General features: G+C 42.0%; 1 protein-coding gene across 4 annotated transcripts in view; it reads right to left on the reverse strand.

The window, feature by feature from the left end:
* Positions 1–2,453: 2,453 nt before the first annotated feature.
* The window catches only part of esrrgb (estrogen-related receptor gamma b), a 67,449-nt gene continuing 49,207 nt past the window's right edge, over positions 2,454–20,695 (reverse strand). For all 4 annotated transcript variants that reach the window (XM_058056914.1, XM_058056915.1, XM_058056918.1 and 1 more), the window contains 5 exons: positions 19,433–19,549; positions 13,130–13,240; positions 12,707–12,868; positions 7,890–8,159; positions 2,454–3,399 (listed from right to left, as the gene is read on the reverse strand). In XM_058056914.1, coding sequence (XP_057912897.1) covers positions 3,155–3,399; positions 7,890–8,159; positions 12,707–12,868; positions 13,130–13,240; positions 19,433–19,549 — 905 coding nt within the window. In that variant the 3' untranslated portion in view covers positions 2,454–3,154. The remainder of the gene's footprint in view (positions 3,400–7,889; positions 8,160–12,706; positions 12,869–13,129; positions 13,241–19,432; positions 19,550–20,695) is intronic.

A 20,695-nucleotide genomic window follows, 5' to 3' on the forward strand; every position in this document is an offset into this window, starting at 1 on the left:
GTTCACTTCATATATGACAATTGTTAACATATTGCTTTTAGAGAGGGGGGAGGAAACCTCCTGGGTAATCTCACTCACACACACACACACTTCATGGTCCCTAATACGGGACGGGCCAGGACGTGGAGGAGGTTCCTCTATGTTTTATGTAAATCATGATGAGCACGGCAAGATAAGTCCACAAACGGAGCAGCAGCAGCAGCAGCAGAATAAGCAGCTTTCTCCTCCGAGGAATGTGCTCCCCAATCGCGCCGGCTTCATCTACATTTTTTTTTTTTTTTAAACACGCCAGCCAGTGATGTCACTTTATTTCTGTGCCACCGATTCCCAGGAGGAGTCTCCCGTGGCCCGCTTCCAAACCCAGTGTACTTTTCAAAATATGAATTGGAGGTATGTGGTGTGCCGGGTACGGTACAGAAGAAGCCAGACAGCACAGTTACATGCATGTTTGTACACAAAAACAGCAACAAAGATGGCCGCCGTCTATTGCTTTGCATAGCCCGGTGATCCCTCGCTTATGGATCTATTACGGATGCCCGTGAAATTGCCTTTAGAAAGGTTTAGACAAAGCCTCGGCCGCCGCCGCCAAGCGAAATAAAACCACCCCCGTCCCCGAGGTGGAGTCAAAGCCGAATTTAATTGCTCTATTTCTATTGAGAATTTCAGCACGGGAGACCATTAGAATTAATTGGATGATACAAGAACCCTTTTAGAAGGCTTCTTTATTTTCTTAACATCCATTTGACAACAGAGTTAGGAAACTGTTATCTTGGATGAGGGCTGCCTTCCAAAGTGGGCAAGATCTGATTTTTCCAAAAGGCAGGGGTGTCTAGACTTTTTCCACAGGGGGCCACTGAGTGCAAAAATGAATGTATGGAAGGGCCACATATTTTTTGTGAAATGCTAAGAGATTATTATATTAGCTTTTTTGCTAAAACCTGATATGTCGATATTGTCCAACTCTCAATTTCCAGTACCGATAACATATATCATATGGCGGAATAAACACAGTTGCGGCCCCCGGGCAGCATTTTTGACACCCCTGATTTAAGGAGTACAGTCATGTGACTAAATTAGGACACCCCATAATATTAGCAGCGGTCCCTTTGGGCTGTGGAAGACATGCTTGCTTACATCATTCACATATCCTCAATGACTTATGGACAACTAGTTGCCAAGTCTCAAAAATGGCATCCATGTTTTTCAACCAATCTTGCTCAAATTTGACACACACGTGCTTGGCAGCCCGTGAAAGTTGAGCACCAAAATTTGGTGGTGATTCATCTAAACACCCAAAAGTTACAGCAGACCAGGATTCTATGTCTTTTAAAACATTTTGAGCACAACCTCTAGGGGGCGCCACTCATTGAGTCACTGACAGGCATGAGACATGCATTGAGTACATTTTAGTTTGACCATACATGGAAAGGCCCGTTTCCGCCACTGAAAGGAAAAAAAAATATCCCAATGGGTAGATAAAACCTCAAAATTATGAGATTAGAAAGTCAGAATTATGAGATAAAAAGGTCAAATGATGATATAAAACATAATAGTTATGAGATAAAAAGTCGACATAATGAGATACTAACTGCACATGTGCCAAGTGCCATGTGACGAAGGCTCCAGTGAAGAAGACACTTTATTAATCTCCAAGGGAGAAATTCACATTTCCAGCAGCTCTGCAAAACAGAATAAAACAACTAAGGCAAAAGACATGAGTGATAAAAAAGAAAATAGAATAAATAAATAAACAAATAAATAAGTCATATTTACGTAACACTTGCGCAGTTTGTGTCTCAGAATTTTGTCTTTTTATCTCATAAAGTTTTTATCTGAAATTCTGACATTTTAGCTCATTTTTTACTTTTTATCTATTAATTGTGATTTGTTTTTAATCTTGTAACTATGATCTTTTTGTTTCGGAATGATGAATTTGTCATTTTGACTTTTTAAAATCTCAAAATTTACATTCATTCATTCATTTACTACTGCTTATCTTCATGAGGGTGCTGGAGCCTATCCCAGGTGTCTTCGGACGAGAGGCGGGGTACACCCTGGACTGGTCGCCAGCCAATCACAGGGCACATATAGACAAACAACCATTCACACTCACATTCATACCTATGGACAATTTGGAGTCGCCAATTAACCTAGCATGTTTTTGGAATGTGGGAGGAAACCGGAGTACCCGGAGAAAACCCACGCATGCACGGGGAGAACATGCAAACTCGAGTGTGGAATCGAACAAGGTAATTACTCACACTAACCACTCGTCCGCCGTTCAGTCAAAAAATTTACATTTTATCAAAATTTTGACTTTCTAGCTAATACTTTTCGACTTCATCTCAAAATGATGTCCTCATCTCATAATTATGACTTTTTATTTCATAATTATGAGCTTTTATGTCGTAATTTTGAGTTTCTATCTCACAATTATGATTCACCATTCTGATATTTCAGTAGCATAAACGGATTTCCATACATTTTGCACTAATAATACTTTGGCATAAACCCTGCAGGAAGTGCATGTTAGCAAAACAAGCTGTATGCTACACCATAACTACATCATAACGCAACGTGATAGGGCATTACAACATGAGATTTATTGCAGAGGTCATATTAGCAGGGCCTATTAGGATTATAATGGCTAGAAAGGCTGTTATTGTTGTCATATATGTACATTATTGCACATTTTTACGGGGGTGCTCATAGTGCAAACTGATCTCCGGCCAAACCACCTGCTGCCAGCACCGAGCCCGACCAGAATTGAGGACGCTAGGAGGAGGTAAATATTGAGACAATATACAGCACAAGTATTATATATACACACAGTAGTAGTGGACTATTGTTGAGATTAGAAAGTATAAAATGACAGCATGTGGCTACGGAGCTGTTAGGACATTTATCATCAAATCATGAAATCATGAAAGAGAAGCTGGCCTGTGGTTACATAACAAGGCCTCCCTTGCCTCCTTTCTGTACATTTCATATACATGATCATGTTGATATTCACTTCACAGCCGTCAAAATGTCTTTCCGAGCTCCCAATCAGTTGGCACATACAGTATCTATATATATATATGTTCATAATGGATCACGTCCCTGGCCTCCTATTGGCTGGTGCAGCTGTCTGTCAAACCTGTACCATGCAGTGTCAAGCCTTGGCCTCCAGCATCTCCAGGAAGAGTTTGTGCATGGGGACTTTGCCCTGCATTTTGATGCTGTAGAAATGCTGCACCGCTTTGGTGGCCGTCTGACGGAGGAGAGGCAGCGTCATGAGCAGCTTGCCCGCCCGCCGGGTGTCCTCCGGGTGCTGGGAGGCCTCAAAGTCCTGCAGGGCCTCGTGGAGGGAATCTTGGAGCCTCTGGACGGCTTCGATGTTCTCTATGTGCATGGAGTCTGGAGGAGAGCGGGGCAGGGGGTGAGGTCGTTGAACACTGACATGTGGACGCCTCCAATTGTAACATTGGAACAGTGGAAATTAGGGGTGCAGGATAATTATGGGATGGATATATGAAGGAACAATGACCAATCTCATAATCTCATTCTGTGTGTGTTACCGTGGACATGAAGCACTCATAAAAAGCCACCCGTGACATGAATCACTTCCATTTATTCTATTTACTCCTTGTTTTTAATAAGTCTCTACAGGTTTTATTTTAGCATAGTACATAAGGGGGACAAGCGCTCTTTCTTATGGAAATGAAGGCCATTGCTGCCATCATTCAGCTGAAGGATATCCCAGCGAGTGTAATGCAGCCATCTGAATTCATTAGCAAAAAGAGAGGAGGGGGGATGCAGGGTGTTATACGTGGTCCATATTAGCAATAGAAATGAATCTTTCTGCCCGTATATTTATTCATACGGTTCCTTCTTCCTCCCTAGAGGCTGAGCCATGCAAAGGCATTTATTCAAGGAGCATCATTAGCCGCTAACATGAAGGGGGAAAACATCATCATCGAAACTGCAATCTTGCAAAGGCAGCAAGTAGGATGTAACGCGGTAGTGCAGATGTACCACACCGTATTGCAACATTCATACCTATGGACAATTTGGAGTCGCCAATTAACCTAGCATGTTTTTGGAATGTGGGAGGAAACCGGAGTACCCGGAGAAAACCCACACATGCACGGGGAGAACATGCAAACTCCACATAGAGATGGCCGAGGGTGGAATTGAACTCCGGTCTCCTAGCTGTGAGGCCTGCGTGCTAACCACTCGAACACCGTGCAGCCCGTAAGCTAACGAGTTTGCCTCAAATGTATAAAAGCCACAAAATTACCACTTCCACATGGAACAGCAGGATAACTTGTTCCACTCTATCATGTCGGACATGCCATGGAAGACTTTATGATGTTATGTAATGCTGTGCTTCTCAAATAGTGGGGGCAGGGGGGTTGTGGTTAACTGTCTGGGGGAGGGGACATATGTGCCCCGCCCCGCTTTTTTTCATGTTTTAACTGTGTATTAATGAATGTTGTATTTTGGTGTGTCTTCTACTCTGTTTACTTGCTTTATTCAACTCCATTCTTCTGTAAAGTATATTCTGTAAAGAGTATTTTGAAAAGCGCTATACAAATAAAATGTATTATTATTATATAATTTGAATATGCTTCACTGCTCTACATTGTGTTGCATTTTCCTGGTTTTAGTTTGGAGTTCAGTCTGTTCAGTACAAACAGTTTCTCAAAAGTATTTTCAACCAGGGGGGTGGAGGGGGGGTGGTGGCGTGAAAATGTTTCTGTCCCTTTTGGGTACATGACAGAAAATAGGGAACCGCTGATGTCATGTAAAATTCAGTCATTGCTGCCACAAGAACACTACACTAATTATCACTAATAATAATAATAATAATAATAATAATAATAATAGAGCACAATCTACCACGAATCAGCCAAACCTCAAATGGGCCGGTACATGCGTCTTGCTGATCAGGGGAACCTTGAATGCATTACAGCTAAGTGAGTTGCCATTTCCTTCCAGACTATGATCCCCAAAGAACCAACTGCTGCTGTGTAATTAGCAAAATGTGTTATTGTGACAGGCCTCTATCATTCACATTATATTTGATTTAACGATGGATCCATGAGTGACCCCGTCTCTTGCCGGGATAGGCTCCAGCGTACCCACGATCCTAATGAGGACAAGCAGAATAAATGGACGCACCCCTAAATGTGCTAAAAATCAAACTGAAGGCGCCAATGTGCATGGCGAAGCGGTGGAAGATGGCGCACGGACATGTAAATGAGGTAGAAGAAGAAGCAAAAAAAAAAAAAAGGGAAAGGAAAGTACAAGGCTAATTATGTTCCTAACTGACTGATTAAGTCTCTTTTACCAGTCGCCTTCTGTGTAAATTGCGTTTCTATCTTGGGAAATTAACTAGGCTATGTGGACCGCACATGTGTTGCTGCACTCTTCATGTTAATACTCATCTGATCCCCTGTTTGCTGCTGCTGCGTGTGTGTGTGTGTGTGTGTGAGTGGTCCGGGAGGCGAGGGGCGGAATGCAAAAGTAACTTTGAAGAAACAATTTCCATGTAATCCGTCAGCAGGCCGCCGTCGATCCCGTCGATACTCCGCTAATTACAAAATCAATGGCCATGAATTTCCACAGCTGTCACACCCACAGGACTCCCCCCCCGCACACACACACACTGCCCGTCTTGGAGCGTTCAAACGAGCCGACGCTGCCCTCTCGGCCTGTTTCCTCAACCGTAGCATCCTCTCTCCCACGTCTCCCTTTACCTCCTCGTACCCCCGTGGAGAGTTTGTCATCACACCATCACTAAACCTCTGGGCTCAGCGCTTTTTTTCCCCCAGCCAGGCAGGAGAAAAGGCAGCTATAGCGCCACAATTGATTAGTATGGGGTCGGGGTGGGGGCCGGGTGAAAAGCAAACTGTCGATACGAGCGCCAGAATCTTCACATCGGAACAAACGAGGCCCGTCGCTGCCTGACTCATTCCACTCCACTTAACACATTTTATTGACAGCCCCTGTTTTCCTAATGAAATGCTAAATATATCTCAGCCGCCGTGGCAGCTACTGTTATGGAGATGGAAAGAACCGGAGCGCAATGTGACACATTACACACACACACACACACATACACACACAGTGGGTGTTAAATTAAACGAGGCCCCACTGTCGACCTTTTTTGTCCCGTCTTATCTCGGTACCCTTCAGCGTGGCAGCGATCGGCCAGCGAGATATAAGAGACAATTTGGGTTTTTATTTCTTTGTTTGCTTTAATTAGACGCCAACTTCCTTTTGGGGGGTGGGGGGCATTTTTAAGGTTGCCAAAGATCAGTATCACAAAGCACAATAAAGGTTATTTGAGGGGAAAAAAGTCCTATTTGCTTTGATTTTCATTTGGCGGGGGGGGGGGGGGGGGGGGGTGATGCTCCATTGAGGGCTATTATTATTCTGCATTATTTGGTATATACTAAAAGGTTCACAGGGCGGCACGGTGGTCGAGTGGTTAACGCGCAGACCTCACAGCTAGGAGACCAGGGTTCAATTCTACCCTCGGTCATCTCTGTGTGGAGTTTGCATGTTAGGTTAATTGGCCACTCCAAATTTTCCATAGATATGAATGTGAGTGTGAATGGTTGTTTGTCTATATGTGCCCTGCGATTGGCTGGCGACCAGTCCAGGGTGTACCAAGCCTCTCGCCCGAAGACAGCTGGGATAGGCTCCAGCACCCCCGCGACCCTCGTGAGGAAAAAGCGGTAGAAAATGAATGAATGAATGAATAAAAGGTTCACTCATTGGTAGTCAAGAATGAAGTAATGTATGAATGAAGTCATAAAATGATTCATAAAAACAATAAACACTATCACTTATCACTTGTCAAAGATCTTCTGTTTGACAGCAGTGCTCTGCTGGGCTGTTTCTATGGATCGACTACAATCACGCTCAACAAAGATCCTAATAATATCAACAAAGATACATCATATGATTGTTCTGCTGTTTTAAAGTATCTACTGCAAAAAAATGTAAAAATGCTAGTCAGGAGGGCTCTGCTCTTACTATTTTTGAGGACCCACTACAAAACGGTGGTCACAGATCCTGTATGACAGTGCTGTGCTGTTTTTAAGCGCATACTCTCCTCTGTAGCGTGAGACCGCAGCACGACTGCAAAACAAACGCTATTCCAAGATGGTCGACTATCTGACATGAGTGCTCCCTTATGCTGTTTTTAAGGACCTACTACAAAACACTTGGCAAAAAGCGTCCATATGAAAAGAATGCTCTGCTGTTTTTAAGGACATATTGCAAAAACGTTTAACAAAGATCCTCTACATTACAGGAGCACTCTGCTGTAACTAAGTCCAAGTGCAAAAATAAACACCAGTCAAAGATCTTCTATATGACAGGAGCGCTGCTGCTCTGCTGTTTTTAAGGACCTGCTACAAAAACGCTTGACTAAGCTCCTGCAAAAAATAAACACTTGTGAAGATCTTCTAAAAGACTGTTTTTAAGGACCTACTAAAAATGGTAGTCAAAGATCTTGTATGTGACAAGAGTGCTCTGCAGTACGCTACCGAGTACAAAGAAAAAAAAAAGCTCTTCTTTGTGACAGGAGCGCTCAGCTCCGCTGTTTAGATGGCCCCTCAACAAAAATGGTAGTCAAACATCGTCTGTGTGACCGTTGTGCTCTGCTAAAACACTAGTCAAAGATCCTGTATGTGACAGGAGCACTCTGCCCTGTTGCTTTTAAGTTGCTTTTAAACCCCCTTTTTAACAGGTGTTCTCTGCTGCTGTTTTTAAGCACCTCATGCACAAACGCTATAGTCAAAGATCATCTATGTGACAGAAGGGCTGTGCTGTTTATCACGAACCCCATGCATAAATGCTACAGCCGTTTTTGCAAATAGGTTTGAGCTCACCTGAGTTGGCGAGCGCGATGGCTTTGAGCGTGACAAACTCCTCCTTGTCAACGCGCAGCTTCTTGTAGCGTCGCACCAGCGGCAGGATGGCGATGTGCAGGTCCAGCAGGCCCGAGCTCCTCGCCTGTTCCTCGTCCACCACGTAGTCCTCGGCGTAGACGATCTCGTCCTCGCAGGGCAGCGAGCGAAAGACGATACTTAGCACCAGGATCTCCATCCAGGCGCTCTGGAGGAGGCTCATCTGGTCGGCCAGGGACAGGGTGGAGAACCCTGAAGGAAAGCACTTGTATTAATAGCTGTGGCTGTGGGCAACCTCCAAGTAGCCTTATACATATACGGCTACAAGTTAATAAAACACCATGTGGTCAAAAGGGAGCTGATTTCCTGTTTACCTTCTCATGCACCCCTAATTAATAAAGTTTTAAAATTAATTTAGAAATTTTGTAATTAAATAAAATCTGTGCTTTAAGTAAATAATTTTCATTACCAAAAATAACAATAGAACAATAACATAAAAAATATACTATATATAAACAGAAACAAGCCACCATCTTGACCCACCCTGACCCATCATGTCACCTGTAGGACATCGCACATCAACCGGTCCGACAACTAAAAAGGACCCGAACCACCACAATAGCCTTCACTCCTCCGTGTTGAAAAGAATGGTGACTGGGATAGGAAAGCGGACGTGAGTATTGACCACCCCACTTGCCTAAACGGGAGGCAATATGGACGGGAATTGTGCACTTAAAAGAGGCTCCAGCGACGTTTCTTATCAAGCAAATAGAGAAACGACGAGGCACACAGAACGAGAGCGTTCGGAGGTGGAGTGTGGGGATGTGTGTGGGGGGGGGGGGGGTGCCATTGATTAGTAGATTGTAATCAGTCCACCAAATGCGAAAGGGGCATCGATCCCGGCCTATGATCTGACAAACAGACAGCTGATGGAGGACATCCGGTACACGTTTAGCTGAGTGGGAGTGGGAGGAGTGGGGGCTGGCATGGTGGGTATGAGGGTTTGGGACCACAAAGGGAGGGGGGGGGGGGGGGGGGGCGTCACAGGATGTAAGTACTGTACAGGCTGCATCAGGAATTCAACACTTTAGCCCCCAAAAGACAGTTTTACAGCGAGGCTTACAAAGTATTTAGTGTAATCAGATGAGATCGATGCTTGGTAAGCCCCAGTGAGTTAGTTACACCTTTAAACAAGACGACTTTTATAAAGCTCATTAGGAAGGTTCAAGAAATACTACATTTCACTCAGCTGGATACACTTGTCTAAACTGAAAGGCATCCATTTGATAGCTTAGAATCATTATTTCAGCCAAAAAGATCATGACTGAGCTTTTAAATATATTTTAAAGTTGATTTTTTAATAAAAAGCATTAATGGGATTATATGGTCTAAGACTATATTTTGTGAAGACATTACATTTTTCTTTCAATTGAAAAAAAGCTATTTTAATATAAAAAGAAATAATAAACTGTGAGGTACATGTTTTTACTGAACAGCAACTAGTATTAATAAAAATATTTTACAATAGGTTTTGTAATTTTGTATATATTTTTTAGCTGCAAGATATAGATTTTCTTTGCATAAAAAACAAAACAAATACAAGTGGTACATTTAATTTATTGGACAGCAACTACTGTTTATATAATATATTTTATGTATAATAACAATATACATATTTGTTTGTTTGATATGAAAAAACACAAGTAATGTTAGATTGTTTTGCATGAGGACAAAATACATGTTTTTTTTTAATTAAACTACCTTATATTACAATATTTTCATTTAGATATGAAATGTTACATATTATTTTAATCTGAAAAGAATTAAAAAGTTTTTTTTGGGACCTAAATGAGTTAAAAAAATTGTACAGCAACATGCTTTGGTTATGTATATAAAAAAAATTACATTAGCTGTTTTTTTCAGGATATATCTTTGTTATTTTTTATATAAAAATCTAAAACAATTGACAAGGAGATACATGTGTGTATGAGATAGCAACAGTTGTGTGTTTTGGTTACAAATAATTACTATTTATATCGGAAAAAAGCTCCCTAGAAAGAGTGAGATTAAATAGTTTTATTTTTAATTATGATTATCATTTCTTTGCTGATTGGCTGGGATAAATCACATGGTTTTGCTGCCCTTACAGGAAGGTGTGTGGTGTCAACGTCGACTTTTCTTGCCCTGTCAAAGGTATGTAGGCTAGCATGTACGCTCTGCATCCACCATAGTGGCAATGCACTATTTTAAGGCAGCATACTTAAAGTACATAGAGCCATTTGATTCACCTGTGCGCTCGTATAATCCGTACACGTGCAGCCGTCTTTTCTGCGTCCAAATGGAATGAGTAATTGTCTATTGGGCACAATGAAGTGACTGCCAGTGAAGCGTCGAAGCCGCCGTTTGCAAGGCGACTAAAACAGACAGCAGTTCACTCTCTATTCATTTGCCATCATTACAGGCCTCCTAAGAGCCCTAATGGGCCTAATAAAAAGACAGAGGCAATAATGAGACGAGAGGGCCTAGGGAGTCGGGCGGTGGGGGGAGTCGGGGGGGGAGGAGGACGTCAGTGAAAAGATCCAGCTACTGTGAGGGGAATTACAAGACAAACATTGCAATCATGTAAATATCTGCTTCTCAATTTGGTCCAAACATCTGAAAATCCAATCAGATGTGATGAAATATGCACCCTGTGAATGATGTGGACACTGGGGGGCTTTTACATTAATGGCAGCAATGTACAGTAATGACTCTTATTAGCTCGTCGTTAAGGCCATTAGCGCACCGGGCGAGTAGTGTAATGGTGGGAGTGGACGCTTAAAGCAGAGGGACCCCTTTTGTCTTAATCGTGACTTGGTGACACTCCCGACCCCCCCCCCCGTCCCCTTAGATGAAATGTCCCCAGAGAGTTAGTGACATGGCTCCTTTAAGAGCTGGATCAATATCTTCTTCTACGTAGCCAAAGAGATTGTGTTCTAATATTTACTAGTTTTTGTTTGATGATCTGAAACATCTAAGTGTGACAAACATGCAAAAAAAGTGTAGAGCTGCAATTTGGCAAAAATGTCAATCCATCCATCCATTATCTACACTCACTAGGGTTGTGGGGATATGCTGGAGCCTATCCCAGCTAACTTCGGGCAAGAGGTGGGGTACACCCTGGACTGGTTGCAAATTTATGAGAAAAAAAGTCACACATTTGCAAGAATAAAGTCGTACAGTCATTCATCCATTCATTTTATACCGCTTATCCTCACGAGGGTTGCGGGGGTGCTGGAGCCTATCCCAGCTGTCACCCTGGACTGGTGGCCAGCCAATCACAGGGCACATATAGACAAACAACCATTCACACTCACTCACTGGGAGGAAACCGGAGTACCCGGAGAAAACCCACACATGCACGGGGAGAACATGCAAACTCCACACAGAGATGGCCGAGGGTGGAATCGAACTCGGGTCTCCTAGCTGTGTGGCCTGCACGCTAACCACTAGCCTGCCACGCAGCCCCCCCATTTGTTTTATGTCTGCCAAAACAACAAAACCACCACACAAAATGACTAACCACTCAACCACCGTGCAAACCCCGGTTGCAAATTTATGCGAAAAAAAGTCACACTTTTGCAAGAATGAAGTTGTACATATCCCGGAAAAAAAGGTGGACGTTTCAGAGAATAAAGTCTTCTCTTTTCTAGTCAGAATATGAACTTATTTTTACACTTGCATGTTATTTAAAGTCTTGCCTGTACTGTCATAGCAATTTTATAATGGCAACAGTTTAACTGAGGAACAAATGATTTCCTACAAAATGCGAAAAAAAGGTTTCTATAAAAAAAGGGGAAATCAAAGAGGCAGATGAGCGTTCCCAAAGCTGCCCACCTAATGAGCTGATTGGCTGTGATTGATTGGATCAATGAGCAGCATCTGCTCCGAGTCCAACATGTGTTTTATTTCACAAAAAAAAAGTCTCCAGCATCTGTTTGAACTGATGAACATTTGCATAACAGAGTCTTATTTAAAGAATTCGTCAACATGGATTGGGAGCAAATCCAGCACCCCCCCCCCCACACCCCCCTTCCCTGAATAAATCAATTTTACCTCGGGCTCCGTGTAGTCTCCTTAAGTAAGAAAGAGGATTGCTTTCTTTAAGTCTGGGATTGAAATGGAATACATTGACATGGGGGCGGAGCCAAGCCCTCGCCTCTCCCGCCCCCGCCCGGCCAAATCAAAAGGTTTCAGCTGCTCTGTATTGATTAGATTTTAGAATATGGGACTAGCTTTTTTCTTGAGGTGCAGATCAGGAGCAGATAATAATTATCCTGTGTACAATCCACACTGTCATTTCTGCTTTTTGAAAAAAAAAAAAAAAATGCTAGCATGCTACGAAATTCCACCTGTGCTTTTTACACAGAACGGGATATTTGACACAGTTACAGGAAGAGAACTTGTCATGACTGGCTTCTTTCACACAATTGAAACATGAGATATATAGCATTCTACTAGTTCATCCAGTATTTATACACCTGTGCCTTTTACACAGAACCCAACAAGATCAGAAGCGAAGCACGATATGTTTATCTTCCTTCACACACAGATCCCACGAAATTGGCGAATTGGAGGTATACTGGTAGTAGATCCAGTATTTAGATGTCTGTGTCTTTTACACAGGAAGCAAGAAAGTGTAAAAAAATGTTAACTTTGACGCCCTACTTATTAGTAGATAGGATGCAAGGGTGCCAAAAAGGTTCCATTGATGATGATGAGAATGGATGATTCCTAATGCTGCGTTTCCTCACACCAACCTGGGATATGTTTAGCCCAGCCGATGATGACCACAAGCTCGCGGTCGGCCAAGTCACACAGCGTGGTCAAAGCCTTGATGTCGCTGTCGGGCATGGTGGGGTCGGGCATTGCGTAGATCTTCTCGGGCTCCACCACCAAAAGATGGGACACGATCTTGGTCACTGAGTGGAGGAGACGAATGGAAATGGATGACGATAATACAATAAAATACTTTACAATACACTTTCATTATGATCATTATGATGTGTATGGAGGGGGTGCCCTACACTGTATTACTGAGGTGGAGAATAAAATCTAATAAAAATATATAATATAATAAAAAACATGATAAAATGAAAAAATAAAATATAGAAAATTATATATAAATAAAAAAATAATACAATGAATACATCGTATATGAAAAATAAACTAAAATAACATACAAGGCTTTTTGGCTGGGGGTGGGATGGTGAGGCCGAGGTAGGCACCATTCTCCGCGTCCATCCGCCGTTTGTACTTCTGCCGTCCCCCTCTCACTCGGTCCAGACGAACACCTGTAAAATATATATCCTGTTTATCTTGAAAAAAATGTAAATAAATGTAATACATATTACAGTGATGATGTCGTCAGCTAAATCATTTTAAAAAGTATATAAGAAAACAATATTGGTCTCATTGGGACATTGGTCACAGTAAGACTTTTAAAAAGTATTATTTAATTTATTAATTTATATTAGCTAAATAAATTAGCTAAAAAATTAACTTGGGTAAAAATGGTCAACATATAAAGTAAAGTCAATGGTACCAATACAGGATAACTGCAGGGATGGTCAAATTTGTTACACGCATATACACAAAAATATTTAGTTTATACTCGTAAAACTGCAGCTTTTTTCTCTCAACATTATATCAATTTATTCTCATAAAATTACAGCTTTTTTTCTATTTCTGCTGTTACTTTTTTCAAATTTTCCAACCATTTAAAATTTTATCTTCTACATTTTCTTCTTGTAATTATGATTTTATTGCCATAATATTCTGACTTCATTCTCATATCATTAGAATTTTTTCTGCAACCTCATTTCCCAAATATAACAACTGTATAATTTTTTTCATAATATTAGGACTTTAAAAAAATATTCATAATATTTCAACTCAATTCTACTAAAACTGCAATTTTTTTGACTTTATTCTTGTAAAATTGCACCAGGTTTTACCATTTCTGTTGCAAATTTCCTCTGGTAAATTTTGTTCTTGTGACTATGACTTTATTCACACAATATTTTGACTTTATTCTCATATAATTAGAACTTTTTCCGCAACCTCATTTTCCAAACATGACTAATTTTATTGTTGTATCACTGTAAAAAAAAACATCCCTTTTCTTCCACATTTCAACTTTATGCTTCCTCATAATATTCTGATGTTATTCTTGGAAAATGACAACTTTACCACGTAAGATTACAAGTGTTTTGTCTTAATAGTTTCACTTATCATTGTAAAATTACAGTGCATTTTTAAATTTTTGCAGATTTTTTTAAGTTGTCAAATCATATTTTCAGACTGGGCGCGGGCCAATAAAAAAGTCGCAAAAGGCCCCCAGAAATATTATATCTGTAGCGTCGTAAATGTAGTTAGTATCCAAAGCTGACCACATCAGATGCGCCTTACGTCCTCTGGCATTAAAAGTTGGCTGTTGAGCAAACAGACTTAAAGACGGTCAAGTGGAATTCAGTCGCGCGACTCGTATAAATTCCTTTGATTCCCCAGGAAACAAAAGAATCTGATTAGGATGGTCTTTTCAATTTCCTGACACCGACTATCCACTAACCTAATTACCCGGCGCGCCCACGGGGGAGCTCGTTCTTCCCAGCAAACACAGTGAGATCATTTTAGGCCTGGCAGATTGAAGCTAAATCCAGAGAGCCCCCTCCCCCCAAAAGCCTGCCACCACCTCCTCTCCTAACAGGCCGCTACATTTGTACATCTTAAAGTAATCAATAAGGCTCGCAAATAGACTTCTTCTTCTTTGGAAACATGTGTGGATTTAATTAGTCGGTTAGGCAGCGGAGAAGCCCAGAGAGATGGTGCTGCTGTTTGTCTCCTTTAAAGCTGTAGCATGCAGGCTAGCATCTACGTATCTTCTAGCCACAATCTGGAATATCGGTGGACCAGCCAGGACACTGTTGTGTTAGCATTGTTACCATATTAACTTCAAGACATGTACTGTTAGCATTTACCATTATGCATGCATTAGCTTAGCATCTTTAGCCATAATGCTGTAATGAGACAATATTAAATTTCAAGGAAAGTTCTGCTAGCTTGCACCTGAGTTTAGCCTCAATAATCACACACTGTTCATTTGGAGACATGTACTATTAGCTTTTAACATATTTTCTTAAGAGCTTATCTCCTATTGCCAAATGAAATAAGACAATGTTAGTTTTAAGACGTGTACTGTTAGCATTTACTATTATGCATTCATTAGCTTAGCCGCTTTAGCCGTAATGCTGTAATGAGACAATATTAAATTTCATGACATGTACTATTAGCTTTTAACGTATTTTCTTAAGAGCTTATCTCTTATTGCCAAATGAAATAAGAAAATGTTCGTTTAAGATGTGTTCTGTTAGCGCTTAGCTTGAACATTCATTAGCTTAGACTCTTTAGCCTCAATATCAGATGTTTATTTGTACTGTTCACATGTACTGTTAGCGTTCAGCATGTGTATTCTTTCGCTGCTTTGGAAAACAATGTCGATTATATGAAGTTTACTGTTAGCATTTAGCATATCCATTCATTAATGTAGCCTCTCTCATTTCAAGACACATGAAGTTAGTGTTTATCAATTGGATATTAATTGGATTAGCCTTTTAGTAATAAGAGAATGTTCATTGTATGATTTGCACTGTTAGCATTTAGCATTTCCTTTCATTAATGTAGCCTCTCTAGCCACAATAATAGGATAATGTTCATTTCAAGACATGTACCGTTCATGTTTATCATATTAGTTGATTATCCTCTTCAGCCACAATAATAAGACAATACCAATTTCAAGACAAGCACTGTTAGCATGTGAACTCCTCAGCTCAGTCCCTAACTTGAACCGCCCCGGCCCCCGATCCAAGCAGTGTGGGGATTATCTCCTCCTCATGTGATACGGAACAGTACTGAGAAATGTGACCACAACAAGACAGCTGGATGAAACCCTCCCTCGTCAGTGCCACATTCCACAACTCGGACCCCCATGCACCCACCCAGACCCTCAGAGAGAAAGTGGCGGTGGGCAACATAAAAAGAGACCTAGTGTTAGCGACACACAGGGGTCAGGATGGTCAGATCATCTTAAAAGCGGCCATGTTTTATGGTGGCGGTCCCTTCATGAAGAGTAGCTGCCAAAATATGGATGGAGGGTGTGTATGTGTGTGTCTGTTTGGGGACGGGGGGGGGGGGGGGGGGGGGGGGTTACCGGGGTGAAGGAACATGGAGAATGTTTGTCGGGTGAAATAGGAGTGCCAATGTTATGATCTGATCATAAAGCCCAGTAGAGCTTAGCAGGCGGGGGCACAAACATATTGGCTGACTGTGTTGAGGATAGGACCACCTGACCCCGGGTTCCCTTTCAAATTCAATAACTTTATTGACATGTGCAGCCTTAAAGATCTTAGCAGCAGCTATGCGTTGTGATGACGTCATCTCAATGTATAGATTGCTGTCTGATATAATCCTATTGATCGGCAAGGCCACCTGACAGTCAGTGATATCGGATATCGCAAATCTTTGCAGGAAAATAAGGCTTGTAACGCGATCCCGCCATCGCACGTTCGCTCAAGAGCCGATGGCTGCCTCTGATGGGACAGCACAAAATAGTCCAACGCGACACAAGAGAATCGCTCAAAACACACCCAACTATGCCTCGGAAAACACGGAAATCAGCAGCCGGCCTGTGAAAGTGGGATATTTAACGTGCTAACACAATAGTGCGAACAACATACACAAATAAATTGCGCATTTAATACAAAACAATGGAAGAATTATTGAAAATGCATAAAAATTACTACAAAACAATTAAAAAATAATTAAAATAAAAAGTCTGTATGTGAATAATTCTATGAAAGGAGGACCAAGGCTTTCATCTGATATTTAAAGAGGATAGAAAGAGAATAGTCCATAAATAAAATGAAGGCTACAGCAAATAAATAGTTGTTACGCAACAGCTACAGCTATCAAGTAAAGAGAAGCTAGAAATGCTTGCAATATGTACCAGTGCACAGTCATGCTAAGGCACTATTAGTGCTACTATTAGACTCCTGGCAGCGGTGACACCATACCTTCCGTGGGTTGTAATTACCGTCTTTTTCCACTGACTGGCTGACCTTTTATTGGCCATCACTGAGGCCATATTGTTGGCCCATAGTGCCATCACAATGAAGCATATTGGCTAAGCTTCCTTTCCTTTTTTAACATTTTTTTTTTACTTCAAATAGAATACAGAACATTTTCCCAGGTCCTACTTAAATTCTTACATACATTTTCAGAATATTTTCTTTTTCTTTAAATGTACTCAATTTCATTTTTATAATTTTTTTCCTTTTTTACCCTCACTTATGCGAATATTTTTACATGTTCCTGTAGTATACTTTTTGTCTGCTCCATATGCTTTGAATCACACTTTAACTGTGTGCAACCGAGGGGCTGCATTCAAAGACACTACGGGATTCTGGGATTTGTGGCACACTTAAATGCAGCAAATTCACCTTAAGAGTCACAAAGTGAGTGACAAAAATATCCAATTCTTTGTCTTTCTGTTTATTTGGACCACATTCATTCATTCATTTTCTACCGCTTATCCTCACGAGGGTCGCGGGGGTGCTGGAGCCTATCCCAGCTGTCTTCGGGCGAGAGGCGGGGTCCACCCTGGACTGGTGGCCAGCCAATCACAGGGCACATATAGACAAACAACCATTCACACTCACATTCATACCTATGGACAATTTGGAGTCGCCAATTAACCTAGCATGTTTTTGGAATGTGGGAGGAAACCGGAGTACCCGGAGAAAACCCACGCATGCACGGGGAGAACATGCAAACTCCTAGCTGTGAGATCTGCGCGCTAACCACTCGATCACCGTGCAGCCTATTATGTACACGCATAATAAAGACGCTGTGATGTTCAGAGTGTCCCTGAATGCATCTTGCGGTTGTCTAGTGACAATGAGGAAGCGTCGTTCTGAGGCTGAAGGGCCCAGAGACGTGTTTGGGAGTTTGGAGATGCATAAATAGTGTTGCTGTTGATGCGTTGAGGTCAGATTAAAGTCTTAAAAGAGCATCAGACAGTGTGTGTGATTGCATGGAGCAACACTGTGTTGCTGTCTGTCATCATAACAGAGACGCGTACGCGTTGATTATGCTAAAAAGTTCAGTGAGCATTCAACTTTTAGCACAAATGCTAAAACACAACAGCGTGAATAAGACAAGATTGACACACAACTAAGGAGTTGTAACTCAGCAAGGTGAGCGTTACGCGTTTTTGACATCTGATTGCATAAAGACTGTAGGAAAAAAAAGGAGGAAATTGTCTCGGTTTTCCCCTCAGACTCCCAAAGGTCTCAACAACGCATGCAGGAAGTGAAGTTGGATGTTCAGAAAGCATTTAGTGGATCAATACGGCAAGCCGGAGAGAGAGAAGATAGCGGTGGAGAGACACCCACAGTCCCAGAGAGATAAAGGAGGTGAGGTGGGTTGATGGGGGAGACATCCCCGCGGGGGTGCACTCCTGCAGAGTACGGTTACACTTCATCCAGCTCGACGGCTTCTTGCACACACACGCACACCGTCAGGCTTGTCTTGTGGGATGATGTCATCGGGGTCGCCCCCAGGTCAGCGCCATTCGGTCCTCGTGAAGAAGGTAAAGTCCGTACTAACGGAACTATTGCTTTTTACGTCTACGGAAGCAGATGGTATTGTTTTGATCGCTGATGTTGGGTTGTTAGCAGGATTACACAAAAACTACACAAACAGTTTACGTGAAGCTTTATGGCGGGAAGAAAAGCTCATTTAATGTGGTGCAAAAACATCATTTTTGCCTTTTGAGTCACAATATGAGTGCCCCTGGATCCCAGAAAAAACAATCCCAGAATCCTGACCGTGTCATTTAAACGGAACCAGGAAGTAGCCGACGTCCTAACTTACAGCCCGACGACATCAAATGTCACTCCACAATTTTTTCCCAACTGTTTGGGAAGTTGACTGTTAGCTGAGAGCTGAGTGCTAGCAGCAGGTTTGGGGTGTAGAGAGTGGCCGACAGCAGCTCCTGTGTGAATGGTTACTTCATGTGCCTGCTGAAAATACCAGCATAGACCAGCTACCAGCATGACCACTATGACCAGCATACGTTGTGTTCTCGTGCTGGTATACTGGTAGCTGGTCTCAAGACCAGCATATCAGCTCGGAAACACAACGTATGCTAGTCTATGCTGTTTTATAAAGGACCTTCTGGAACCAATCAATGACGCTACCAGTTTTTCCGCCACTATTATTCGAGAAATTCATGTTATCATTTTGAACTTTGAGACAAAGGTGAACGTCAGAATCAGTAATAATAATAATCATCCCCTGTGATACAGGAAGTGGCCTGCTATCCAACATATGTGTAGAGATACCATTTTTTTGTACTGTTCCAAATGCATATTACACATCGGAATAAAAGTAAATAAAATAAAAATCAGTGGCGAATAAGTGCTCACCTTCTTTCAACATGCCAACTTTCAGACATTTCATGAAGCGACACGCCTGGCAGGACTTGCGTCTCCTTTTGGTGATCTCGCATTCGTTAGTCGCCGGGCAGCTGTACTCGATATTACCTGCACAAAAAACAAACAAGGTAAAAGTACAGTAGAGTATGTATTGGAGGTGTATCACAGTGTAGAGGCAGGCTTTTACATTATGCCGCTCAAAGGTGACCCCTTTGCGACACTCCTGAAGGAGAGGAGGCTTTAGTGGCACTTTGACGGGACGTGTGCCGCCCCGCCTCGGAGTCCAACCCCCATTGTGATTCACGGATAAATTGGCTTCATTACGTCGTCGACCCCTTTTCCAGCCCATCCCTCCTAAAGGATGATGGGAAGGCTGCCCTCTCCGTGCAACACAAGGACTTTGCGGTTAGACGCACTCTGCATAATGCGACGACCGAAAAACTGTTAGCGGCCTTCTATGGAAATGCATCCAAGGATCTGCCGTCTGGCTTTTTTTGGATCATTAGCTGCAGAATCCAATGACAGTCCTCCAAATCCCTTGATTGAATGTTTACACAATGTCCCGTGAGCCCGAGATGTATTAATGGTAGCTAAAAACAGCAAACCAGGTGTTGGTGCTTGCAGAGCTGCCAAAACTGCCCCCCCAGCTCCACACACACAGTCAGTCAACCCCCCCACTGTTAGTCAAGGAGAAGGTGCCAACATTTGTCAGGATCCCTGGCATGGACGGTGCCAGCGGGGTCACATGCTAGGAGAAGGGGGCCCAGGGTCCGGGGCACGGAGCCAGGATGTTGGCAGATAAAAGTGTACGCCGCTTGCAGGCTGGGTTTATGTACGCTGCAAACACATTGTTAGACTTCATATTGCTGTATGGTGCAGCTTGTTGTCTTGGAAGGTTACCTTTTAGGGGCAAGGAACCATATTTGGTCCACTGTCAGGCAGTACAAACAAGAATGGGCAGACTGCACTTCAATTTAAGTCAGCCTCTGTTAATCGCATTTATTTCCAAAATGCAAACTTTAAATAGATGGTCCATTTATGTAAATAATTAATATTACACATCTGGAGCTATTACATTTTTTTTCTTTTATAGTAATTGCTGCTGGGTCATAAACGTTGACAATAAAAGTGTGTTGAATCAATCGAGTGCAACTGTATATTTTGAAGTATTTTTCATAATAAAACATTTTTTAAATAATTATATATTAATGAAAATTAAGGACATATTTTAGCTTAATGCCATAATTTCTACAT

Source organism: Doryrhamphus excisus, chromosome 19, assembly GCF_030265055.1.
Source record: "Doryrhamphus excisus isolate RoL2022-K1 chromosome 19, RoL_Dexc_1.0, whole genome shotgun sequence".
NCBI lineage: Eukaryota > Metazoa > Chordata > Actinopteri > Syngnathiformes > Syngnathidae > Doryrhamphus > Doryrhamphus excisus.